The sequence below is a fragment of the Pelophylax lessonae genome (assembly GCF_965119305.1).
Source record: "Pelophylax lessonae genome assembly, chromosome: 11".
NCBI classification, from domain to species: Eukaryota; Metazoa; Chordata; class Amphibia; order Anura; family Ranidae; genus Pelophylax; species Pelophylax lessonae.
In genome coordinates this window covers 168,947,274-168,975,114 of record NC_138778.1, presented here as the reverse complement: position 1 = coordinate 168,975,114, position 27,841 = coordinate 168,947,274, and the positions used below count along the sequence as shown (strand labels likewise).

Below are 27,841 nucleotides of genomic sequence, written 5' to 3'. Positions count from 1 at the left end.
CTTTTATCTGAGTTTTAATGCCACAAGGGAGAGGGGCAGACTTCCCAATCACGTGACCATAGTAGTCATAGTAGTCACATGATCGTGAGCCTGTCCTTTGACCTCCTGATCACAGAGACCAGGATCTGTCTACAACACAGTTGTCAAACACAAGGCCCGTGGGTCGAATCCAGCCCACCAGGCCATTTCATGTGGCCCTCACACACAGGGCTATTTTTTATTTTTTTAGCTGGAATGGCTCTTGCAGATCCCCACCTACCCGTTATGCACTCACCGTGGGGCCCAACAGTGCCCACCAATGATCTCCCTGCAAGTGAGAGAGAGAGATGTGGAGCCACCTACACTGCCAGGAGGTACTAGAGCCAGGCAAATGAGCTCACCACATACTTCTTATCCGTGCACTCTGTAAATAGTGCACCCAAAAAACCCTGCACTTTGCATGTCATACACTCCTCAACTCTGCAGTCTGTACAAAGCGCACCCCTGAACTCTGCAATCTGTATGTAGCATAGTCGTGAACTCTACACTCTGTACACTGCGTATTCCTAAAGCCCCATACACACGCACCGATTGTCGGCCGAATGATCGGCCGTCTTTTGTCCAGTGTTGTTTTGTTGGTTGAAATGTGCTCTAGACTGCACACGAATTTTGTCGGCCAACAAAAATCAACTGCAGAAGTGATGTCATGTGATGATTAACTTTCTGTGTGTTTTTTCCTCTCTGAGCATGCCCAGTCTTGCTCATCTGGCTTTTGTCGGCCGAAATTTGTACTGACTGAGGAACAATCGGCCGTTCTGGTGACGGCCAACAAAAATTTTATAGCCTGCACACCAGATTTTGTTTGGCCGAAAAGTCGCAGTCGGTTGTCGGAAGCATCATACTAACAAGCCGACAATCGGCCGATCGGACGTTGGCCAAACATTTACGGCCGACAATCGGTGCGTGTGTACAGGCCTTTAGTATATGCATCTAAGTAAATGCATCATCTTACAGATACAACTGGCCCTTTGAGGACAACCCTAATGCTGATGCGGTGCACAATAAAATTGAGTTTGACACCCCTGGTCTATAACATTAAGACGCTAAAATATATTTTAAAAAAATCCCTTATTAAAAATCTTTAGTTTCTGTTAATGCAAGTCAAAAATGTGTAGAATCTGACTGTATGGTGTAGTCAATACATTCTTCTCTCAGAAACTTTCAATCATGGAGTTCAGAGTATTACATTAACCTCCCTGGTGGTAAGGTTGTTTCCGATTTTAGTTGCTTAAAGCTATACAATTATTTTGCATGTAATTCTTAAGGATGAGCAGCCCAAACCAACTATTTACATATGATTTTTTTTTTTACTGTGCGTTCTTCTTTATAACATTTTGGGTATGATAAAGTTTGAAACACAAAATCATAAATTATAATATAACAGATAACTATAAATAAATTTATACACATATACATAAACACATATATATATATGCCAATATCTTCTATGCAGGATGTGGAAACCTTGCAAGAGGACCTGAACAAAATAACGGGGTGGGCAACTACATGGCAGATGAGGTTCAATGTTGAAAAATGTAAAGTAATGCACTTGGGGGCCAGAAACCAGAAAGCAAGCTACTCACTAGGGGGGGAACCTCTGGGTGAGTCTAGGATGGAAAAGGACCTGGGGGTACTGGTAGACAACAGGCTTGGCAGTGGCATGCAATGCCAAGCCGCTGCAAGCAAAGCCAACAGAATACTGGGATGTATAAAAAAGGGGATTCACTCCAGAAATAAAGAGATTATTCTCCCGCTCTACAAGACTCTGGTCCGGCCACATCTGGAGTATGCTGTCCAGTTCTGGGCACCGGTCCTCAGGAAGGATGTGCTGGAACTGGAGAAAGTCCAGAGAAGGGCAACAAAAATAATTAGGGGAATGGAGGACATCAGCTATGAGGATAGGCTACAAGCACTGAACCTTTTCTCTCTGGAGAAGAGACGATTGAGGGGGGATATGTTATCAATGTACAAATACTGTACTGGCGACCCTAGCATAAGGAACAAACTATTCAGAGAAAGGGAATACAATAAGACACGTGGCCACTCACTAAAACTAGAGGAAAGGCGGTTTAACCTTAAAGTGCGTAAGGGGTTCTTCACTGTAAGAGCGGTAAGGATGTGGAATTCTCTTCCACAAGCAGTCGTATCAGCAGGAAGCATTGATAGTTTTAAAAAACTAGTAGATGGGCACCTTAGAGACAACAACATACAGGGGTATACAATGTACGGTTAAAAGCAAACACACACACACATCATAGGTTGAACTGGATGGACTGATGTCTTTTTTCAACCTCACTAACTATGTAACTATATATATATATATATATATATACACAGTATGTGTGTGTGTATACATATATATAGATATACGTGTATATATATATATATATATATATATATATATATACTGTATATAAAGCACAGTAAAACTGCAAGAAAGGGCACTGGGGGGGGGGGCAAACTAATGTAAATTTATTTTATTTTGTAATGTAATCCAATAGGATTACAATATATAAGTGTGTTTGTGTGTTTTACTTATCAAATTTGCCGCCGGTTCCACCCCCCTGCGAGTGTCACGTCGCAGGAGACGGAAGCCGGGGCTCACAGCATCGGGCGGAAGATCCGGCCGCCGTATGCTGCAGGGACATATCGCGGGATACCGGGGACAAGGTAAGTAACCTCTACCAGGATCCAGCGATGCTCCCTGGCGGTACCCCGAGTGTGGCTCGGGGTTACCGCTAATGGCACTAAAATTCCACCCCGAGTCACACTCAGGAATACCGCTAAGGAGGTTAACAAAGATAAGACAAAAACATGTTGATCTGATTCTTAAGAACAATCTCTGGTGGATGAACATTAAATGATTGAAATGCTACAGTCATGTCCCAAACATCAATCATTCCAACATTAAGACCATTGAAGATATCCTTCACTAAGAGATATTGAATATACCCATGAAAGTCACTAAAACGTTCCACGTCCAAATTAATCTCTCTGGTGTTCTCAGATTTGATGATCACCTTTGTATTTGGGCTTCGTAAAAACATGTTCTCTATGGCCTTACGAACATTTAGGAGTCTTCTGATGAACAGAGAAATAGGAAAAGCTCGAAAATGTTGTCCCAGCGTGATGACAATAACCGTGTCCGAGTTTCCACCAATTTGGTCAATTTGGTGAGGGACATCAGCATAGTCCCTGATATTGAAGAAGCTCAGAGTTACAAAAGGGTGCCCATGTTTTTTCCACTGTATGTAGATGTTGTTGGTTTGGTCTATGGCCAAGTAGGTCTTGTGCCAGCCATTTCCATGGAGGTCAAAGAATTTTAGATCTTTAAAAACAAAACCAATTTATTGTTATTACAATGTTTGATATAGATATAAATACACATACATAAAAGGTACGAAAAAAGTCTAGGAAAATACGTATATAAAACACCCTTTAGCTTACTTATGACTTTCTTCCAAAGTCTTTAAATGTGTTTTGGATTTTACTAGTAACCTGATTGTTTGAAGCCTGACTTTTTAATATGCAACACGGATCAGATATAAGTTTTAGGATAACTTATTTTAAAACATATGAGCTCTGTTAATATATTCAGGGATATACACTAACCGGGCACTTTATTAGGTACACCTGTTCAATTGCTTGGTAACACAAATTGCTAATCAGCCAATCACATGGCAGCAACTCAATGCATTTAGGCATCTAGATGTGGTGAAGAAGATTTGCTGAAGTTCAAACTGAGCATCAGAATGGGGAAGAAAGGGGATTTAAGTGACCTTGAATGTGGTATGGTTGTTGGTGCCAGACGGTCTGGTCTGAGTATTTGAAAAACTGCTGATCTACTGGGATTGTCACGCACAACCATCTCTGGGGTTTTACAGAGAATGGTCTGAAACAGAGAAAATATCCAGTGAGCAACAGTCGTGTGGACAAAAATGCCATGATGCCATGAAAAAATGTTGATGTCAGAGGTCAGAGGAGAATGGGCAGACTGGTTTGAGATGATAGGAAGGCAACAGTAACTCAAACACTCGTTGCAACCAAGATATGCAGAATACCATCTCTGAATGCACAACACATGGAACATTGAAGCAGATGGGCTACAGCAGCAGAAGACCACATCAGGTGCCACTCCTCTCAGCTAAGAACGGGAAACTGAGGCTACAATTCACACAGGCTCATCAAAATTGGACAATAGAAGATTGGAAAATACGTTGATAAGTCTCGATTTCAGCTGCGACATTCAGATGGTAGGATCAGAATTTGTCATAAACCACAAGAAAGCCTGGATCCCTCCCCTAATACTTGAGCCCCATCTCGATCCAGCAATGTTGTACAAGAGGCTCGGCTGCCCAGGACATTCCCTCCACATTGGCTGAGACAACAGTGTGGCGCTATTGGGTCCCACTGCTGTCAACCAAAGTCAGTGAGCCAATGAGGAGAGAGAGGGGCTGAGCCAAGCCGTGGCTCCGTGTCTGAATAGACAGACAGAGCAGCAGCTCGGGTGCCCCAATAGCAAGCTGCTTGCTGTGGGGGCACTCAGGAGGGAGGGGCCAGGATCACAGAAGATGAGGTTCTGGGCTGCTCTGTGCAAAACCACTACACACAGCAGGTAAGTGTAACATGTTTGCTATTTTTAAATGAAAAAAAAAAATGAGAATTTTGTATCACTTTAAGGCGGTCCTGAAGGCAAAAGAGGGTCCAATCCAATACTAACAAGGTATACCAAATAAAGTGAGTGTATAGTAACTTTGAACATAAACATCAAATAAAGGGTTACCACTGCCTTTCCATTCCTTGCATTTTGAGAGCTGAAATCTCAAGCCTATGCAAATTCTGCATTGTTTACATTCAATTTGTCTGCTGTCTGCACTGTAACTGCACACCAGAACTAGAGACAACAAACAAAGCATCTGTTCCTCATGCCTGTTTTATCCCATAGCTTTGATACTTATTTACTCAGAAATCTTTGAAACACGAGATTAGAGTCTGTTGGAAAAAGGGAGCCCCTGTATAGAATTAGCTAAACCCTTTACAGCTCTCCATTGCTCATAATTTCAGCCAACTATGGAAAGTAGGTTGCACACGTTACGTAGAAGTATTCCTGATGCCTTTCTTGTTTTCAGTTCAAGTTTATAGATATTTGCTCTCTACAGTGTGGAAAGACAGCTTGCTTCTAGCAATTTGTAATCTGTTTTAGGGATTGGCCGATATTCACTTTTTTGAAAATATCGGTATCGGCCACAAACTTGGCCAAATATGACCGATATTTTCTTAGGGTAGGCCTGACCCTGGAGGGGAAGGGGGGGATGGGGCTTAGAGCGCCGCCTGATTACATAAAGAGCAGGGTTCTTCTGCATACGAAGTCCCGCCGCCTGGACTGGCTCCTACCTATGATAGACAGCACACTGGTGACTTCTATCATAGGATTCGGTCCAAGAGGCGGGACTTCGTATTAGACAGCGCCCGAGCCGGGTAAGCAGAAAAACCCTGCTCTTTGTGTAATCAGGCGGCGCTCTAATCCTCATGCACTGGTCACTCTTCATTGGATGGGGGCACTGGTCACTCTTCATTGGCTGGGGGCACTGGTCACTCTTCATTGGCTGGGGGCACTGGTCACTCTGCATTGGATGGGGGCACTGGTCACTCTTCATTGGATGGGGGCACTGGTCACTCTTCATTGGATGGGGGCACTGGTCACTCTTCATTGGATGGGGGCACTGGTCACTCTTCATTGGATGGGGGCACTGGTCTCTCTGCATTGGATGGAGCACTGGTCCCTCTGCATTGGATGGGGGCACTGGTCACTCTGCATTGTTGGGGGCACTGGTCACTCTGCATTGGATGGGGGCACTGGTCACTCTGCATTGGATGGGGCACTGGTCACTCTGCATTGGATGGGGGCACTGGACACTCTGCATTGGATGGGGCACTGGTAACTTTGCATTGGATGGGGGCACTGGTAACTTTGCATTGGATGGGGGCACTGGTCACTCTGTATTGGATGGGGGCACTGGTCACTCTGTAATGGATGGGGGCACTGGTCACTCTGCATTGGATGGGGGCACTGTTCACTCTGCATTGGATGGGAGCACTGGTCACTCTGCATTGTTGGGGGCACTGGTCACTCTTAATTGGATGTGTGATTGAATGTGCAGAATATCGGCCGATACCGATGGTGACCAAAATATCGGTATCGGTATCGGCCCTGGAAAAACCATATCGGTCTATCCCTAATCTGTTTCTCCAGCAGTTACACAAGTGCAGCAAAATATAACATACAACATGAATGAAACAGGTATATGGATCCGATGTCTTCTTATAATGCAACAGTTTTGTATTGCTACTAGTGTGTAATGGTGACAGCACATGTTAATTGTCAAAGAACAAGATGAAAGTTGTGGAAGTTTATGGAACCACTCTGTTCTAAATACATAATCCAACCATCACGATACCATGACATCTAGAACAGGTGTTATATGTTTGAGAAAAGGAAGGTGAATTTTTTGGATAGGGAGGAAAACCAGTGCATTCAGTCTGATCAGCCACTCCAAAAGCAGCATTCCTACGAATTTCCTATTGGTGTGCCCGATTTGGTCTCACCTCCACCGAGTGTTACCCTTCCTGTAGCTTTCTCCCAACTGAACAAATACATAATACTTCAGTACAGTTCATCTCAGTGCAGCATAGTTTACTCATTGAAATTGAACTATTTCGATACTCACATTGTAGATGTTCTGGGAAGTATTCTATCCACTGACGAAGTGTTGAATCTCCCATCAGATATATGATTTTACCAGTGAGGCAAGTGGTGATATTAGCCAAGGGTTCATATGAAGACACATCACAGTGAAGAGGATACCAAATGTTACCCAAAAAATACCCACTTGGGAATGGAAGAGACATACCAGTTTGGCATTTTGGTTTAACTTCTATTGACATATCTGCAAAACAAATGTAAAATGCAAAAAAACTAAACAAAAAAAAAAAAATGTAAAATGCAAAAAAACAAAACAAAAAAAAAACCTCACTATGGTATGTTTTCAATTAGGGTATGGTTACATTTTAACAATTTTTAAATAACTTTGGCATACTTTAGGGCCGGTTCACATTTCTGCGATCACAGAGATCGCATGTAATTCGGAGCGCACTGCTCCTGAAATTACATGCGATCTCTGTGCGGTGCAAATTCAGCCATACAGTTTGTATGGCTGAATTCGCACCGCAATCGCACTAAACACACACAGGAACCTTTTTTTGATCCGCAGCAGAATCGGATCGCTTTAATTGACACCCCCCAGCGTATTGCATATGGCAGTGTGAACTGCCAGGGGTGCGGATGCGATGCAGGAAAACGCTGTATATTCGCAGCGTTCCCGCATCGCAGAAATGTGAACCGGCACTTACTGTGAAGTGTGGTAAAGCAGTGAGAGCAACTGAAGCTGGCCTTATTTGTATTTTTGTGCACGAGGAGTGCCAGTCCAAAATAATTTATTGATATTGTGTTAAAAGACAGCCAACGCATTTTGGCTGTCTTCATCAGGGCTTCAGTTAAAAATGAAAAGCTTGAGTGGACTCAAAGTAAGGCTTTCCTGTTTGAATGTGTGCAGGGAAGCTGATTGCCAGATTAGGATTCCTGGCCAATGGTATTTGCATCAGTAGTCCAACTAAGCCATTTAATAAATTAATTTGAACACTTTTATCTTTTGGTCTGGCACTACTTCCATATGTAGCACCCTCTAGTGTGTGCTAGAAGTGAGCATAGGAGAAAAGCATATTGCTGGCCAGTCATGGAACTGGGTCAGGGTTATCAGAGGCCAGTGCTGAAGGACTCATCTTGGCAGCTCTCTCTCGTACCTCCCCCCTAGTCTGGAAGATTGGAGAATATTTTAGAACTAGAGGGTGGGGGTAAGGAGGAGCTGCCTTGAATATGTATGTTGCCTCAGCCAATCCTCAGCGGTGGGCTGGAAAGGGGCTGAAATTACTCCATTAATAGACATAGGCCATGCTAGCAGGGGTAGTCGGTGAAAGACGGAGATTCAGTGTTGATGAGGATGTCGTGGCCTCTAGGGCAAACCCCCTAGTCTGGGGGGGGGGGGGGGGTGTCCTGCCTTGGGCCTGGACTCGGGTGCTGGAAAGGATCCTGCCAAAAACACAAAGGGAGGAGGCTTTCCTGGAGGCAAGAGCGGACAGAGTGGAGTGGGTAGTGGATAACTGTGGGGACTAACAAATGGGGGAGACTGCCACATGTAGCCAGTCTCCCTTGAAGACAGCAGTATGCTTTAATCTTCTATTCTTTCCCTGGGAGATCTCCTGAGATTTAGCCGGGTGGGTTGAGGAAGAGTCATTTGGGCAGACTGGTGCAGAGAGGCAGCCAGGAGGGCTGGTGAAAGAGGCAGATGCAGCCAGGTCGACTGGCATTGCCTGACAAAGTGGTGCTGGGATCAGTGGCCCCAAGGGAAGCTGTTTCACTCCAACTGTTCTACTTTTAGGGGACTTTGAGTTCCTGCCTGTAAGGGGCTGCTACTGAACTGACAACTGTCCCTGAAGATTTTGTTCAGGTCAGGTGGGCATCGTATAATCTCCCATCCCTATCCAAGTTGTTAAGCCCCTAATAAACAACAAAAACAAAGCTCGGGACTGTTCTTTGACTCTGAGTGCCTGTGAAGTGTCGGTGTGCCTGGCTTTGCAAAAGTGGGGAATCTTTAACTACATCAACTCCCAAAGGGGTAGTGCTAAACAAATATACATGTCTTTTCCTGGTAACCTGCTGGAGTACCTACAGTAGGGTAGCCTTGCCTGTTTTAAGCAGCCTAACCTAAGCCAGTGGGCTCTTTAAATGTTTTTCCCTCTCACTACCTTGTTTAAAATCATATCAAAATCCCAGCGCCTCTTGGATGCCCATTAATTCTATTTTTGCTACAGATTGACTGCTAAAGAGATACAACCTCTGTTGGATTTCATTGTTGTCTGTGTTTCACTAGGAATATACAAATGGGTCCAAAGAATTGGAAGCTGCTTGTAAATAAAGGGTCAAAGGAAGCTTTTTGCTTGTAAAAATTGAAAAAAAAATAAAATCACCCAGTTTTGACCACTTCAATACTGGGCACTTTTACCCTCTTCCTGCCCAGGCCAATTTTCAGCTTTCAGCGCAGTCGCACTTTCAATGACAATTGCCCGGCCATGCAGTTTCTGTTAGAAAATTTTGTAAATAAATAATTTTTCACCTTCACTGATGAGGCTGCAACTAATAGGCTGCACTGATGAGGTGGCACTGATGAGGACGCACTACTATGCAGCACTGATGGGCATTGATATGCAGCACTGATAAGTGGCACTTATGGGCACTGGTAGGCTGCACAGATTGGCATCACCGATGGGCACTGAAAGGCAGCACTGATTGGCATCACTGATGGGCACTAACTGGCATCACTAATGGGCACTGTTGGGGCTGCACTGATAATCAGGGCACTGATTATCTGTGCAGGTCTCCCCTGTGTGGAAATGCCACTGATTGGCTCTCCTCACCTCACACACGGTCAGTGTGAGGGGAGGGAAGCCAATAACCGCTTTACATGTGATCAGCTGTGATAGGACACAGCTGATCAGATGGGTAAAGAGCCACATCATTGGCTCTTTACCGAGATAAGAAATGTGCCGTGTCCCGGGGACACAGCGCACTGTGCACCCCTGTAGGTGCGTAAGTAGAGTGACGTCATAAGAACTGGGAATGGAATGGTATCCCAGAACAATGGAACCACCCGCCGCTGTCATTTCCTTATACGGCAGGCGGGAGGTGGTTAAGGATGAACATTTATTAGGGCTCTTTCAGCAACAAAAAATATGCCAGTACACTATGTACTGCTTTTTGAATAGCAGGCCAACTAGTTTGCCACCATGAAAGCTACACCATTGACTGCCACTTTCCTATTGCTGAAAGAACTCTGATGAAGAAGGTGCAGAACTTTAAAATGTGTTGGCTTCTTAATTTGAATAAAACCACTTTCCATTTTGGACCAATCTCTACCTAAAAATGTGTGTAGCCTCTCAAGTAAGGGTTCGGGCTATTTCATATGTTCGCCGATAATAAAAACCTAAGGAAGGCTGCATTCATTTCTCACTCCATCCTAAAAATTAATTAAAAAAAAAATGTTGCCAAGAGTTGGTTGTTCACCTAATATAAATCATAAATAGTTATCATTACGAGCAAAAAGAACTAGACACACATTCGAAAGTTTCTTAGTGGAAAATAGTGGGGGATAATTAAGATCAAAACTTACTTTTACACTTTACTACATCAACTTGATTAATGTCTTGTGGAATTTCAACACCGATGTTCGACCTTTAGGTTAAAAAAAATAAGACATTTTTATATGTGAAATTTTCCCCTCGTGACCCTGCTAATAACACACCTCTTCTCAGGAGCCATGGTTGGTTGTCATAAGGCTGCGTTCCTGATTTGGACTACTAACCCCTCCTCCACTCCTAATCCCCAGTACATAGGGAGGTGTTCTTTTGTATTTAACAGAAAGTGTCTAGGAAAATGGATACCATTGTTTTGATATATCTGTTCAGTGTATAGGAAGTGACAAGGACATTGCATGTCTGGCAAAATAAACAGGTTTATTTAGAAAATGTTATTTGAAAATTAAAACTATTGCAATCACCACATTGTATGGAAAAGTAAGTTGAGAAAAGTTTAACCTAGTCTTCTTTTATTCTGGTTGACTTTGAAGCCATTAATATCAAGGTGTCCATTTTACATTAAAAAAAACTATAATATTAGCCTGAAATTGCAACACACAACAGCAGTCTCAGCCCACTTCCTCAGAGGAAGTAGTTGTCCTTGTCAAGTGCACCAAAAGTGATTTGGCATTTTTGACTAACCTTTTCCTCAGTAGCACTGAAGCCCAATTGTGCAATTTGTGATATTAAGGCCTCATACACACCGGGCAATAGAAAAAACGAGCTGCAGAGCCACTACCAACGCCAGGAAAAATCAGCTGTAAAAACGTGCTTTTAGTAGCTTTTTCCTTTGGCGTTAATGCACGTTTAGCCATGTTAGCTTTAGGCAGCATTTTTCTGCCTCTATTCAAAATGAATGGTTGCCTATGAGCCATCTTGGATATGGCTGTAAGCCCATTGACTTTAATGGAAGTCACATCCAAGTCGGATCATGATGATCCGACTTGTGGTGCGACTTGCGCTGAGGATCACCCTTTTTTAGGGGGTCCCCGTATGGACGCCCCGAGGCGCTCTAATTTTCTTTCCCCCTTTAAGGTTGGCAGCTTGTCTTCCTTGTTAGGTTAGGATCGATATTGGATGTCGCCTCTTTTGTTTGGCCTGCATCGACGCATCTGATTTCCCCTGGCCCAATCCACAGTTTGAGTTCCATCCCCATCAATGTGATGCAGTTTGTGAGCTGTCTCTCCCCTCCCGGACTGAACACTGTGTCTGTAAGGCGGGTCTCACAGCGGTCAGGGCCGATCCTGGGCGGGTTCTTAGGGTGCAGTGCGCCCAGGCGCCGCATGATGGGGGGCGCACTATCCTCTCCTGCAAGTCTCTCACTGCAGCCTCGGAGCCAGTGCCACTATCCTTTGTAGTCCCGCCTCACAGAGGAGCAGTGAGGAACGTCATAAATGATCCTTGTGAGGTGAGCTGAGCTGAGGGGAGGGGTGGCAGTGCTGAGGGGAGGGGCGGCAGTGGGGGAGGAAGAAGAGACAGAGGGAGATGCCGGGTGTCTGGCGGTGGGGGGGGGGGGTTTAAAAAGGCATGACAATGACAGATCATCAGGTGAGATGGGAGGTCTAAACCCTGATCGGATTGCTGAGTAGTGTAGCAGCTGCCTCTCCTTACAATCTTCCTCTCAGTCTGTTACTGCAAGCAGGCTGGGGGCTGCTCAGAGACACCGGAGAGTTCCAGTCCAGCCCCTTTTTCCCATGCGGAGCTGTGGAGGAAGAAACTGTCTCATGGCATGTGTGTGAGTGTGACCCGGCCATCACATGTGCAATGTCAGTGATTAAATCATGATCCCATAGTCTGCTGAAGTTTTAGTGTATGCTGGCATTGCTGATCTATCAGTGTTGCTGGTGGTTGTGCCAGAGCGATCAGTGACAGGAATTGATGACATCCTCTGAGCTGTGTATCTGTCACTGTGTGATCGCAAAGTTCGGGTGTCCTCTGTGTGTGTGAGTTGTCAGCCTGCTGTCAGTGTTTTATCTTCCCCCCACTGCCTGAGAAATCCAAGCATGTCAGAGTGTGAATCCTCCCCTCCCCCACTGCAACAGTCACCCTGTCAGCCACAGATAAAGTTTGTGACACTGATTAGCAGAGCCTGGGAGGGAGGCAGACTCTACCAGGGGACATATCTCAGTCCCACACTGACAGCTGAATTAAAGTGCCTGCCTGTGTATGGGCTGATCCAGTGCTGTATTTTGGCCTAGGCCGACAAGGCCCAGGCCTAGGGCAGCACTTTGCAGGGGGCAGCAAAAAAGCCACCCCCTCCACCTGAGACTCTATTGGCCACTGGTTGCTAGAGGTGCCTCTCTCACCCCCCCCTCTCTCTGTCTCCTTCTCTCACACTCACTCCCTCTCACTCTCACCCCCCCTCCTCTCTCTCTCACTCACCCACTCTCACACTCTCATCCCCCCTCCTCTCTCTCTCACCCACCCACCCTCTCTCTCTCTCTCATCCCCCTCTCTCTCTCTCTCATCCCCCCCTCTCTCTCTCTCATCCCCCCTCTCTCTCTCTCTTACTCCCTCACCCACCCCCTCTCTCTCTCCCACCTCCTCTCACCCCCCCCCCTCTCGTAAGATCTCAGGGATTAATGCTGGGACTTGTAGTCCTTCAATTTTGGAGGGAGTCACATCCGTTAAAAAGGAAGGAGAGGGGAAAATTTACTTAGGGGGGCGCCCAATTTTAGTCATGCCTAGGGCAGCACAAAACCAAAATACACCACTGGGCTGATCACAGTGTGATCACTGGGTTTGATAAGTTACAGTCAGACCATGTAATGTACACTACACATACACTTCCAAAACATGATGGTGATGTCACATTACCATTATGGAAGTGTATGTGTACTAATAATGCGCATTGTGACGCACATTCACGAGCATATGGGGGGGGGGGCGCTAATTTTTATTTTGCCTAGGGCGCCAAAAATCCTTGCACCGGCCCTGGAGAGGAGGAGCCGTACAGAGGAAGCAGCGGCCTTGCTTTCTACTGCAGCCGCCTGCTTTCTCTGTACAGCTCCTCCTCTCACAGACGGAGTGCATTTGATATCACTCCATCTGTGAGCTGGGACTATGGAGGCACCGTTCTCACAGTGACAGCCCCGCTGAAATATCACACAAGAGCTTTACACCACCGAGCCCAGCACCACCGAGCCCAGCACAGCCCAGCACCACCGAGCCCAGCACCACCGAGCCCAGCACAGCCCAGCACCACTGAGCCCAGCACCACCGAGCCCAGCAGAGCCCAGCACCACCGAGCCCAGCAGAGCCCAGCACCACCGAGCCCAGCACCACCAAACACCAGCACCAAAGAGCCCAGCACCACAGAGTCAGCCCTACAGAGCTCAGCACCACAGAGCCCAGCATACCACAGAGCCCAGCATACCACAGAGCCCAGCATCACCAAGCCCAGTACCACAGAGACCAGCACTACAAAGTCAGCCCTACAGAGCTCAGCACCACAGAGCCCAGCATACCACAGAGCCCAGCACCACCAACCAAAGCACCACCAAGCACCAGCACCACCAAGCACCAGCACCACCAAGCCCAGCACTACAGAGTCAGCCCTACAGAGCTCAGCACCACAGAGCCCAACATACCACAGAGCCCAGCATACCACAGAGCCCAGCATCGCCAGCACCACAGAGCCCAGCACCACAGAGCCAGCATATTACAGAGACTGGCACCACAGCCCAGCATACCACAAAGACTGGCACACCACAGAGGAGCCAGGAATCGGGACAGGCAGCCAAGAATCAGGACGAGCAGCCAGACCCCAGGACCAGCAGCCAAGAATCAGGATGAGCAGCCAGACCCCAGGACCAGCAGCCAAGAATCAGGACCAGAAGCCAGCCCCAATGCCCCAGCAGCCAGACCCCAGGACCAGCAGCCAGACCCCAGGGCCAGCAGCCGGAATACAGGACCAGCAGCCCAGCCCCAAAAACTAGGACCAGCAGCCAGGAATCAGGACCAGCAGGCCAGCCAAAGCAGCCAGACCTTTGGACCAGCAGCAAAGCCCCAGAAGCCAGGACCCAGTCCCAGAAGCCAGGCCCCAGGACCAGCAGCCAGCCCCAGTACCCATTATTTAAGGTAAGTGAAGTCTTCTAGTCTTGGGCCTGGGCATCAAAGTGCTATTAATTAATATAATATTGTTTATTTTTCTATTGTTCAGTGACACTCTAATGTAGTCTCTCATCGGGGATGGAGGGAACTCTTTCTATCAGAGACTCTCCAATAGGCACAGAGAGGGCCTCTGTAAGATAAACCCCCCTTCAGGTCCCATTAGACTCCATTGTAGTCTCTAATGGGGCCTGGTGGGGGGGTCTTTCTAACATAGACTTTAAAATGCACACAAAGATGACCTCTGTTCGAGAGACCCCCCCTCCAGGTCCCATTAGACTCCATTGTAGTCTCTAATGGGGCCTGGTGGGGGGGTCTTTCTAACATAGACTTTAAAATGCACACAAAGATGACCTCTGTTCGAGAGACCCCCCCTCCAGGTCCCATGATACAACCCCATTGTAGTCTCTAATGGGGCCTGGTGGAGGCTCTTTCTAACAGACTCTCTAACAGAGGCCCTCTCTGTGTTCCTTGGAGAGACCCCCTCCAGGTCGGTCCCATTAGGAAAGGGGAGGGGTTAGTAAGATGACCACACCCACACAGGGGCGCCATAAATATTTCTGCACCCAGGCGTCTGTTACCCTAGGATCGGCCATGGCAGCGGTTGTCGGGGAAACACCTCAGTGCACATGTGTGGGTTTCAAGCTCACGTCCGCACCCCGCTCTGACGCAAGTATATGGGCGGGGTGGAGGGGGTATTTATTTGAAGCCCGGGTAAGCATTTCCTCAGTGTCTCCATACACTCCCTTTGTTTGAGGTTCACATGAAGCATCATGTGCATTACTATGGGTTATGTGAATATCTGACTTAAAAGACGCTGTTATATTTGTCTTTATAGGCCATTACCTGCTCTGCACCTGGGAATTTGTGGCTTGTCTCAGGTACCAGCCACATATCTACCTGTCCATTTTTTGATTCACTTTTTTGATTTTTGCTCCTTTTTCGGTTTATCGGTATATTGGACATTGGAGTTTGGACTTTGTCCTTTCGAATTTACAAGCCCTTAGCAGTTGAGATTTTCATGGCGCGCTAGGTAGATGAGACTACTTATTTTATATATGTAAGTACTACATTTTTCCCTGGCATTAATATATATATTTATATAGACATATATACAACACTTTAATCAACATTGACACTAGAGTGGTTGTCAATAACATATAGATGCTTATTATCCTATGTGTATTTTTTAGGTGCCTGTTGGCAGCTTTTATCTGTCCACACGATTGGGCTGAACACCCCCTCTGCGGGAGACCCATTAGGTGTTGCCAATTTGTTGCTTGATTATGTTGAGCATGTGGAATTGAGCCCGCAAATCATTTTACTTCTCGCTTCACAGTTTGTTGGAGACTCCATGCTTCAGGTATGGGCCTCCTACCTCTTCAAATTCCTTTGCATTGACTTATTTTGGCTATTTTAATAAAACATTAAATGTATCATGTATATGCAATTTATATGTGTATTTTGTCTCTTCAGTAAACCATGTAATATATATCTTCATTTCCCTGAAGAAGCTATCTTGGCGAAACCGGTTGGAAATTCATGTATTAATATAATAATTTGTTTACATGAACTTGCCTTGCTCAAATGTGATCTCATTTTAACTGTATGAAAATAAAGTTGATATATTTTATAATACTTGATGATTATCTCTTAAAACAAATTATGTTCTGAGTATCGTTAAAGTCCCACATTGCAAATCTCCCTTTTTCTTGCGCTGAGGATCTTGAGGACTCCACACCAAAATGAAAAAAAAAAAAATTGGCGTGGGGTCCCCCCCAGGCTCCATACCAGGCCCTTTGCGTCAGGTATGGATTTTGAGGGGAACCCCACACAAAATAATGGCTTCCATTTGAGGAATGCATAAATAAATGTTGATGGAAAAAATAATGCTTACCTCGTAAAAAGCATCTTCTCGTTGTCAGTGAGGTACGCATGAGGTGTGTTCTCACTCCTCATTGAAATTAAAGTCTCACAACGAACACCAGGAAGCTTCATACAATAGAAGAACTCTTCATATTTGTCATCCCCATAAGCACATGTTTCTCCTTGCGAGTCCAACTGAAATCCACATTCTGTATGAACCTCTTGGCTCCTATTAAGAAATTTACCTATATATTTAACATTTTTATAACCCTGGTTTCTTGCTCTCCATAAAGAAGAAACTGCTTCACTGGGATGCATTAGGAGTATGGACATTTGCACCCGTCCTTCCCAAAATAATGTAAAATAGACATTATATGTTCCATTGTTGAAGTCCTCCATTCTCCCGGAAGCTGCAGCTCCTAGATTTGGTGAAAAGATCTTTGCTCGTAAAAAGTCTCCTCCATAGGTTTTCCTTTCCCCCAAATAATTAAACATCTGAATTTGAACAATTAAGGTGTCTCCAAGGCAGTATTTGGGTTTATAATTTAATATTGTTGCTGTACTGTTGGTACCACTACTTATTTCAGTTAAGTTTTTAAAGAACACATTTGGAATTGTTCGGTTTATATGGTCCAATTTGCATATCACTTGCTGTTCTAAATCATGGAGCTTTGTTGTTGTAGATTTTGTAGGCTGAGCAAATGCAGGAGACCCATGTGGGAGAAACTGAACATTTGACAGTTGCTAAAAATATGGAAAAGACACAAATACATCAAGTATTAACTAATATATTAAAAATATAACTACAACAACAGTAAATATATCGAACATCTAAAAAACTTGATCAGTTGTGGTTTCACCAAAAATTTTAAAAATTGTGGAACCTTGGAAAGTCTGAATTTCTGAGCTGCAAGTTCAACTGAAGTCAATGCCAATCTGAACCCAGCTCCGAAAAAGTGTGTATTATGTTGCAAAATTCAAAGAAGGTTGCCTGTGTTGGGTACTAATAATGGTGCCACATCCCAATCTGAATCTAAAGAAGGAAATTCCCCTATTGGTGGGACTTTTTGGGCACTCACGTATACACAAAAATTGTAAAAATTTGTAATTTTATTGAAGAAAATTGTTACAAAATATAAAAGGCAAGTAGAATAGAATACATCACATGAGCAATAAAGAATGACCACACCAGTTCAGGGTGAAGACTCAAATCCCGACTAGTTTCGGAGTTTACAACAGATACTCCTTCTTCAGGGGGAGAGAGGAGACCCTGTGTGGTGGTCTGTAGATAATTGATCAAAAATAGATCAGTCAATAAACAGCATGTCACAATCATTTTTACATCATATCAATCTGAACAACAGATTCAAAAAGACAAAACAGCGTTATAACTTACATTCTATGCAGTGATGAAGAGCACTATATACAGTAAAACCTTGGATTGCGAGCATAATTGGTTCCGGAAACATGCTTGTAATCCAAAGCGCTCTTATATCAAAGCAAATTTCCCCATAAGAAATAATGGAAACTCAGATGATTCGTTCCACAACCATTTATTCATAAGTCCTTCAGTTTATAGTCCATATAAAAAGATTATAGCAATGTGATAGGTTGTGTAATCATAAAATGTCCATCCACAAATAGCCCCTTCCACAATTGGATTAGAAGCAAAATCCAGCAGGAGCTACAGAGTATCAAAGAGAAGAGAGGCACCTCTAAGTGTAGCATTATCGTTCCATTTAATGAAGGTACAACATTTAGCAACTCACATGGTTGATGAATAAAACAAGCACATCTAAGTATGCAGGCATCCGGGGTAAAGCTGTCCACATAGACTAGTCTGTAATCCTGACCGGGAAGACCACCCTGGAGTAAAGCGATCTGATAGCGAGGATCAGCATGGAAGGGATGACGTAGATGGCGGTGTGGAGGATGATCTATGTAGACAGCTTTACCCCGGATGCCTGCATTCTTAGATGTGCCTGTTCCAATCATTAACCATGTAAGTTGCTAAATGTTGTACCTTCATTAAATGTAACCATATTGCTACACTTAGAGGCGCCTCTCTTTTCTTTTATACTCAGCTGTGACTTGAGGCTACTTGTATATCAAGACATCGCTTGTATATCAAGTCAAAATTTATTGGAAAATTTTGCTTGTCTTGCAAAGCGCTCTTAAACCAAGTTACTCTCAAACCAAGGTTTTACTGTACTTGTGCACATAATGTTAAAATCAAGTGGTCTGCATGCTCCGCTGAATCCAAACATTGGCTGTATCAAAGATGTAATTAGAGTGGCAGTGCCTCTCAATTATATATTGTATCAGAGAGGGATTGTTATGGTATGTAGTGGATGGCCCCCGGAGAGCACCAGATAAAGACAACTGGATCCCAAGTATGGCTGATCAGCTGGAGGGGAGAGACATGAAAATATCAGATGGGAGCCTTTAATTAAAGGCAAGTTAAAAATGGCTCTATTAGAAAGGAGGAGAGAGCAAACAAGGGAGTTAATTGCCAGTATTATACCGTGCAATAGTATATTAAAATCAGGTTCAGTTTAGTTTTGCAACAAGGGACAGGAAAAGCCCTTTATTCTGGAGTGTTGGTGGTAAAAGCCACCAATGCTTCCAATTTAATATTCTATTCCTCCAATTCATAATAGTAGCCATTGAAGAGAGAAATAAACTCTAAAAAATATGGGATAAATGAGTGAAAGAGAGGGATGTGGAGTTACCTTGTTCGGATGGCAATTGGCTTAGATACTGCTGAACAGTCCTCAATGTTCTCAGCGAGCGAGCAATGTAGCTCACCGCTGGGAACCCGAGGGTTTAAATAGGTAAATCAATTATTATTGCAGCTGTATTCACTTATCTGATTGCGCTCCTGTTTCAGCTGGTCGCCTGGTGGGGTCCCTGGTGCGGAGGGGCCGAGCGTTCCCCCATCCCCGTGTGTCCGGAAGTCCGGCGGGGCAGAAGTGCGGTCGGCTCCTGCGTTCCACCGGCACGTCACATGCCCCGTCAGCATGGATTGCAGGCGGGGCATTGTGTGAGTCAGCGTCTGCACGTCTCGTAGAGGAACAAGACTATTGCAGACAGCTTGACTCATGTTGCGGCTCGCCACTAGGTGGCGGCCGCCTCCCGTGCCGAGTTGTTTTACCTGGTAAGCATCAGAGGGCCAATGTCTCCACTTGAGTATCATCTGTAAGAAGCGCACGATAGTGGACAAACTAGATATTGCACCTTCTTTGGGCAACATTTTGTAAAGTGACATTGGGAAGACGATGGAATTATGTAAATGAAGCCCCTCATGAATTAGTTCTAATGTCCTCAATCTATAAGGCTTTTATAACATAAAAAATAAAAAATAAATAAAAAATACAGCCTCAATGTGCCCCAGACGAGCATGAGATAACACTTGTAGGGAGATTAGGAGCCAAGTAATGTGCATGTACCTAATAACAGCGATCCTGAATTTGAAATTGTACATCTGCTTGCGATTGTCCCCTGCTGTTGAAAATACAACAGTAGGGTTGTTGGGTCCACCATGAAATATGATGGAATAATCCAGAGGAAAGAGATGTTATTTCTCCATACCCCCTGAGGTGAAGCCCTCCAAAAAGGGTTTGAAGGATATCATCTCATTGAGTCCTGGGGGTTCAGTGGCCCTGAGGAGATATAGCCACCGTAGCTCCATTTGCAGGAGAACCTTGTTCCAGTCTCCTCCTCTGGAGCTAGGGTGGATCCTGTCAAGAATTAAAAATTTGATCAAAAATTTTTAATTCTTGACAGGATCCACCCTAGCTCCAGAGGAGGAGACTGGAACAAGGTTCTCCTGCAAATGGATCAAAAATTTTTAATTCTTGACAGGATCCACCCTAGCTCCAGAGGAGGAGACTGGAACAAGGTTCTCCTGCAAATGGAGCTACGGTGGCTATATCTCCTCAGGGCCACTGAACCCCCAGGACTCAATGAGATGATATCCTTCAAACCCTTTTTGGAGGGCTTCACCTCAGGGGGTATGGAGAAATAACATCTCTTTCCTCTGGATTATTCCATCATATTTCATGGTGGACCCAACAACCCTGCTGTTGTATTTTCAACAGCAGGGGACAATCGCAAGCAGATGTACAATTTCAAATTCAGGATCGCTGTTATTAGGTACATGCACATTACTTGGCTCCTAATCTCCCTACAAGTGTTATCTCATGCTCGTCTGGGGCACATTGAGGCTGTATTTTTTATTTTTTTTTATTTTTTATGTTATAAAAGCCTTATAGATTGAGGACATTAGAACTAATTCATGAGGGGCTTCATTTACATAATTCCATCGTCTTCCCAATGTCACTTTACAAAATGTTGCCCAAAGAAGGTGCAATATCTAGTTTGTCCACTATCATGCGCTTCTTACAGATGATACTCAAGTGGAGACATTGGCCCTCTGATGCTTACCAGGTAAAACAACCCGGCACGGGAGGCGGCCGCCACCTAGTGGCGAGCCGCAACATGAGTCAAGCTGTCTGCAATAGTCTTGTTCCTCTACGAGACGTGCAGACGCTGACTCACACAATGCCCCGCCTGCAATCCACGCTGACGGGCGTGTGACGTGCCGGTGGAACGCAGGAGCCGACCGCACTTCCGCCCCGCCGGACTTCCGGACACACGGGGATAGGGGAACGCTCGGCCCCTCCGCACCAGGGACCCCACCAGGCGACCAGCTGAAACAGGAGCGCAATCAGATAAGTGAATACAGCTGCAATAATAATTGATTTACCTATTTAAACCCTCGGGTTCCCAGCGGTGAGCTACATTGCTCGCTCGCTGAGAACATTGAGGACTGTTCAGCAGTATCTAAGCCAATTGCCATCCGAACAAGGTAACTCCACATCCCTCTCTTTCACTCATTTATCCCATATTTTTTAGAGTTTATCTCTCTCTTCAATGGCTACTATTATGAATTGGAGGAATAGAATATTAAATTGGAAGCATTGGTGGCTTTTACCACCAACACTCCAGAATAAAGGGCTTTTCCTGTCCCTTGTTGCAAAACGAAACTGAACCTGATTTTAATATACTATTGCACGGTATAATACTGGCAATTAACTCCCTTGTTTGCTCTCTCCTCCTTTCTAATAGAGCCATTTTTAACTTACCTTTAATTAAAGGCTCCCATCTTATATTTTCATGTCTCTCCCCTCCAGCTGATCAGCCATACTTGGGATCCAGTTGTCTTTATCTGGTGCTCTCCGGGGGCCATCCACTACATACCATAACAATCCCTCTCTGATACAATATATAATTGAGAGGCACTGCCACTCTAATTACATCTTTGATACAGCCAATGTTTGGATTCAGCGGAGCATGCAGACCACTTGATTTTAACATTATGTGCGCAAGTATATAGTGCTCTTCATCACTGCATAGAATGTAAGTTATATATATATGGAGAGGGGTTGGGACTTTAAATGAGGTTACGACTGTACGTTGTACCTCCATCCCTATTATTCAAGAACAAATGAGAAAGGGTTGGGACTTTGAGTGAGGCATAAAACTGAGTCTGATTGTAAAGCAAAAGCATGATATAAATGTTCATAGATTTTATTGAGTACAACAAATGACATTGTTAAAATTATATAGATACAAGATAACATGCATGGATGATATCAGTCTGACCAAGACTTAAAAGAATGTACAGTGTCACAAAAATAGGAAATTGACTGAGACAGGCATATGTATATGATGTAGGGAGAATTGTCCATGAGGATTGCGTCCTGTAATGCTCTACGCGTTTCGTGTTTCTACACTCATCAGGAGCAGAAGCAATCATTGTTCTATCGAGAGAATAAAAATGTCAAAAAAATGTATAAAAAGAATATATATCTGGTAGTATCATCGCCAAGGCGTGACAATGTCTGTCAACAAAAAAAGGTAGTCTACTTACAAATTAGTACAAAACTCCGCCACAAGGGGCTGATGAGGAAGGATGCTCCGAAACCGTCTCTCCCGGGAGCTGAGGGAGCAATATCCTGCGCTTGTGGGGTGACAAAACCAAAGATGTGCAATAGGTGCCATCTCCATGGGCTAGAGAACCGCAGCCTTGACTAATCATCCAATATAGTACCAAGGAATGCATGTAGTAAGATAAGTAGATTCATATGTAAAAGTATGAGTATCAAAAGATATGAATCCTAGGTATCATGTATGGTGAGGCAGGGAATGAGTACAATACGCCCAAAAGGAGAAAAAGGAAAGAAAGAAAGGAAATGCATGCGCTGTACAGATCATGCATAAGGTGCATGGAGATGTAGTAAAGGAAAAATGGGGGTGAAAGGTGGTGCAGTGAGCATAGTGAGGAGGAGAGTGTGACCAAAGAATACCACGGGTGTGGCAAGAGGTGAGTGCAAGGTGAGAAAATAAAGAAGTGCTAGGGTGTAGAGGTAACCTGACCCCAGGTACCCCATTGGAGTGTGCAGGTAACGGAAATGACCATACTAAAGTAGCCAAATGAATAAGGTGATATATAGTAGCTTAGTATAAAGAATTACCTTGTACCGAAGGATAATGGTGTTTGAAATGGTCAGAAAAGAGTGTGCACCTGAAGAAAGCCAAGTGGAAATCCCCAAATGAGGAGGCATATAAATACCCCCTCAAACAAGCACAAGCAGAGCTCCCAGCGTCACGTGGCGGTTCGCAAGAGGGAGTGTGCGCCGATCCCGTCACATCCTGACAGGTGTATGGCGCCAAATCTCCCCCATGAGCGAAAGCAGATGGAAAAGCAGCGCGCCGACGACACACCACCACCACGGCGGCGGCACGTCAAGCACGCAAGAGGCGTGGCGCCGATCCGCTGCGGCCACAACCTGCCCACACCTCTCCCTCCGTCTGAGAGGGGGAGGAGGAGGAGGTGAGCAGGGAGTGGACGGAGCGCATCGCAGCTCCCGGAATGAGGCAGAGTACAAGCCATCCATCCCTACAAGTCAGAAGGGCCAGATCTAAAATGAGATGATCAATGTAAATAACATAGGTCTGTCAAAGAGTACAAACATTATAATGCATATAACATAATGAAAATAAATATTAATGATAAATGCCGACCCAAGTGTAAAAGTGGGGTTTTGTCACCCCACAAGCGCAGGATATTGCTCCCTCAGCTCCCGGGAGAGACGGTTTCGGAGCATCCTTCCTCATCAGCCCCTTGTGGCGGAGTTTTGTACTAATTTGTAAGTAGACTACCTTTTTTTGTTGACAGACATTGTCACGCCTTGGCGATGATACTACCAGATATATATTCTTTTTATACATTTTTTTGACATTTTTATTCTCTCGATAGAACAATGATTGCTTCTGCTCCTGATGAGTGTAGAAACACGAAACGCGTAGAGCATTAGAGGACGCAATCCTCATGGACAATTCTCCCTACATCATATACATATGCCTGTCTCAGTCAATTTCCTATTTTTGTGACACTGTACATTCTTTTAAGCCTTGGTCAGACAGATATCATCCATGCATGTTATCTTGTATCTATATAATTTTAACAATGTCATTTGTTGTACTCAATAAAATCTATGAACATTTATATCATGCTTTTGCTTTACAATCAGACTCAGTTTTATGCCTCACTCAAAGTCCCAACCCTTTCTCATTTGTTCTAGAATGTAAGTTATAACGCTGTTTTGTCTTTTTGAATCTGTTGTTCAGATTGATATGATGTAAAAATGATTGTGACATGCTGTTTATTGACTGATCTATTTTTGATCAATTATCTACAGACCACCACACAGGGTCTCCTCTCTCCCCCTGAAGAAGGAGTATCTGTTGTAAACTCCAAAACTAGTCGGGATTTGAGTCTTCACCCTGAACTGGTGTGGTCATTCTTTATTGCACATGTGATGTATTCTATTCTACTTGCCTTTTATATTTTGTAACAATTTTCTTCAATAAAATTACAAATTTTTACAATTTTTGTGTATACGTGAGTGCCCAAAAAGTCCCACCAATAGGGGAATTTCCTTCTTTATGTTGCAAAATTGTGCAGAATTGCTCGAGACACCTACCTGATGAAATTATAGGGCCAACAAAAGCCTGGGCTCATTTCTTTATAAAAATTTGGCAAGGCATGCTAAAATAGATATGTAGAACCTGGTGTCACTGGCACTCATGCTAAGGGTGCTCAGGCAACAACTATAGCAGATATAAGGCAGAAAGTGTTTGTAGCAGCATACTGTACATCTCTTTCTCCCAGAAGCCTTTTGGAAATCTAAATCTGCTCCCTCCCACCTGTCTCCCATCCATCCATTAGCAGCCATGTGCTTCCATTGTGGAGACACTCAAATTAGAAAGTGTTAGGACTGCAGGTAACACAGGGTGCCGTGTAGTGGCCCTGCAGCTTACACATGCATTTGCAAAAGCGTGTTAACTAAATCCCTGTTCTTTATATCATGAGACAGGTCTTCTGATACAGGGATGGAGACGCTGGGCATTACCTGCTGGTGTCTCACTTAAAGTCCCACATAGCCTACATTTTTTATGTAACCAGGGATGGAGGCGCCTTGCCTACAGGCTGGTGCTTCATTTAAAGTCCCACCGTGTGATTTTTGTGCGTTTTTGGTGGATGCAATCTGATTTGACCCCAGTTTTTTCATATACAGGGATGGAGACCAATAGCATGACCTGCTTATCTCATGTAAAGTCCCAAATATTTTATGGAATTAGGGATGGAGGCACTGTGCCTTACAAGCCAATGCCTCATATAAAGTCCCAATCTGTGTTTTACACTGCATCCGCCAAGGGGATGGAGGTGTATGCTTCTCAGCTGGTCCTTTCCAGTTTGTACCATCGCTACAACATCGTTATTAGAGTTTTGATATACTAGACAAGTCATGGATGGGGGAGGTTTGGGCTGCTCCCTCCCACCTGTCTCCCATCCATTCATTAGCAGCCATGTGCTTCCATTGTGGAGACACTCAAATTAGAAAGTGTTAGGACTGCAGGTAACATAGGGTGCCGTGTAGTGGCCCTGCAGCTTACACATGTGTTTACAAATGCGTGTCAACTAAACCCCTGTTCTATATATCATGAGACAGGTCTACTTGGTTGGTGGCAAACTGGAGGGTGAGTACATCAGACTGAGGGCTGGCTGGCTTCCATGCACCTCTTTTAAACCTTTTCAACTTTCGTTTTTTCTGATACAGGGATGGAGACGCTGGGTATTACCTGCTGGTGTGTCACTTAAAATCCCACATAGCCTACATTATTTATGTAACCAGCGATGGAGACACCTTGCCTACAGGCTGGTGCTTCATTTAAAGTCCCACCATGCGATTTTCGTGAGTTTTTGGTGGATGCAGTCTGATTTGACCCCAGTTTTTTCATATACAGGGATGGAGACCAATAGCATGACCTGCTTGTCTCATGTAAAGTCCCAAATATTATATGAAATTAGGGATGGAGGTACTGTGCTTTACAGGCCAATGCCTCATATAAAGTCCCAATCTGTGTTTTACACTGCATCCGCCAAGGGGATGGAGGTATATGCTTCTCAGCTGGTCCTTTCCAGTTTGTACCATCGCTACAACATTGCGATTAGAGTTTTGATATACTAGACCAGTCATGGATGGGGGTGGGTTGGGGGGGATTTGGGCTGCCTCCCTCCCACCTGTCTCCCATTCATCCATTAGAAGCCATGTGCTTCCATTGTGGAGACACTCAAATTAGAAAGTGTTAGGACTGCAGGTAACACAGGGTGCCGTGTAGTGGTCCTACAGCTTACACATGCGTTTGCAAATGCGTGTCAACTAAACCCCTGTTCTTTATATCATGAGACAGGTCTACTTGGTTGGAGGCAGACTGGAGGGTGAGTACATCAGACTGGGGGCTGGCTGGCTTCCATGCACCTCTTTTAATCCTTTTCAACTTTCGTTTTTACAGTTTTTACTGAAGCTCTCATATCTAGTAAAGATAAAATACCTGGACTAGTTTGTGATAAACAGTGAAGATAAATCCTGTGATACAAAGAAAGAGAATGGCCCATATTATTTGATGTGCTTTACTCGGCATTCCACTTGCCCTAGAAAAGAAATGAATGGATGTAAAGAGAGGGAGAATCATATTGAAAAAAAATTAACCCCATCCTATCTATCAAAATTAAAAATCTACAACGCATGACACATTAGTGTGACAGTCAGTGGGAAGAATGCTCCTTACTTTTGTCATCATTGGGAAGAATTACCCCCTTACAGATAGCTAAAAGTAACAATGGTGTAATTGGAAACTAATCTCAGAGGCAGAAATTTCCCATTGCTCAAGGAACCCCCAGCAATCTCAAGAGGAACCCTAGTTGAGAAACCCATAGCCTATCTAGCAGGGGTAGACAACGCTGGAGAGGTAGGGATCTAACTAAAAACCATAGAAGAGATCTAAAAATCACCAGGATAAATGGGATTTTTTTTTTTTTTTTTAAGGCTCATGCACATAGGCACATTATTTTTATGTGGGCATTTGTGGTAATGTTTACAGTACAAGTATACCTAGAACCTAGTGAATGCAGCGGCTGCTCAGGGCAGACATGCAAATATCAATATTGTGTAGCCAATAGTGCCACTGCCTGATTACATACCTACCATTGATATTTACATCTCCTCTGGATAAATAATTCATGCAGTTGCAGCACATGTGCAGGATGACCCAGCATTCAGAATCGTCTGAGGTCATTCTAGCATGCGCCGCCAATGCATGAGTGGCTCATTTAGATGAAGATGTAAACATCAATAGTGTGCAAGCAGTGGCATTACATTGTATGCATGTAAACCTTAGTTTAAACATTTACATGCATACAGAGAAAAATACACACAAGCAGAACTGTGAACATAGATTTTTCTAATGTTGGTTTACGGAATTAAACACTGCAAACCAAAGCAAACCAGTGTGCATGGGCCCATAGCAAATACTGTTGCATTCAGACCTGAATAAATTTGATCCTTACACTACAAATTTAATCTGTATACATGAGCTTTTAAGTAGGTAACCTAGCAAGGCCCCAATAAAAAGTAAAGGTAGTAGATTTAGGCTTGCCATACACAGTTAGAATTTTAACAGGATATTCAGATCTTTATCCCTTTGGACCCTAAACCCTGCTTGCTCAATTTAATGGATGAATTTGAATGGGATAAGTACACTAGAGAGGCAATTGTCACAATCCTAATTTTAGCTCGCAAGTTGATAATGAAGCATTGGAAGTCAGAGAGTTCTCCTACAGTCAAAGAGTGGATAGCTGCTGTTGGTAATATGCTCCAGATGGAGAAGGTTATTTATCAGCATAGGGGATGTTCGCGAAAGAATTGAAAAACTCTGGGACCTTTGGCTGGATGTACCCGGGCTCGCCCTGGGAGATCTGGTCATGGAAAGGCTGCTTGGCATGAATGCCAGACGATGATGACTCAAAAAATACCTGATTGTGTTGCATTTTTATTGTGGTATAATAAAGGTTCTTGGATTTGTTGAAACTTATGGGATGGTATTCACTTATATACTGTAGTTACATAGTCAGGTTGAAAAAAGACACAAGTCCATCTAGCTCAACCAA

The 27,841-nt window shown here is 44.3% G+C and overlaps 1 protein-coding gene across 1 annotated transcript in view; it reads right to left on the bottom strand.

Annotated features, from left to right (window-relative positions):
• Positions 1 to 2,831: 2,831 nt before the first annotated feature.
• Positions 2,832 to 27,841, bottom strand: part of LOC309566934 (NXPE family member 1-like) — a gene marked incomplete at both ends in the record, with an annotated part of 56,624 nt that continues 31,614 nt past the window's right edge. Inside the window, 5 exons of the mRNA XM_082272262.1 lie at positions 2,832 to 3,367; positions 6,768 to 6,986; positions 10,323 to 10,384; positions 16,295 to 17,007; positions 26,227 to 26,326. Of these exons, the coding sequence (XP_082128388.1) occupies positions 2,832 to 3,367; positions 6,768 to 6,986; positions 10,323 to 10,384; positions 16,295 to 17,007; positions 26,227 to 26,326 (1,630 nt within the window). The remainder of the gene's footprint in view (positions 3,368 to 6,767; positions 6,987 to 10,322; positions 10,385 to 16,294; positions 17,008 to 26,226; positions 26,327 to 27,841) is intronic.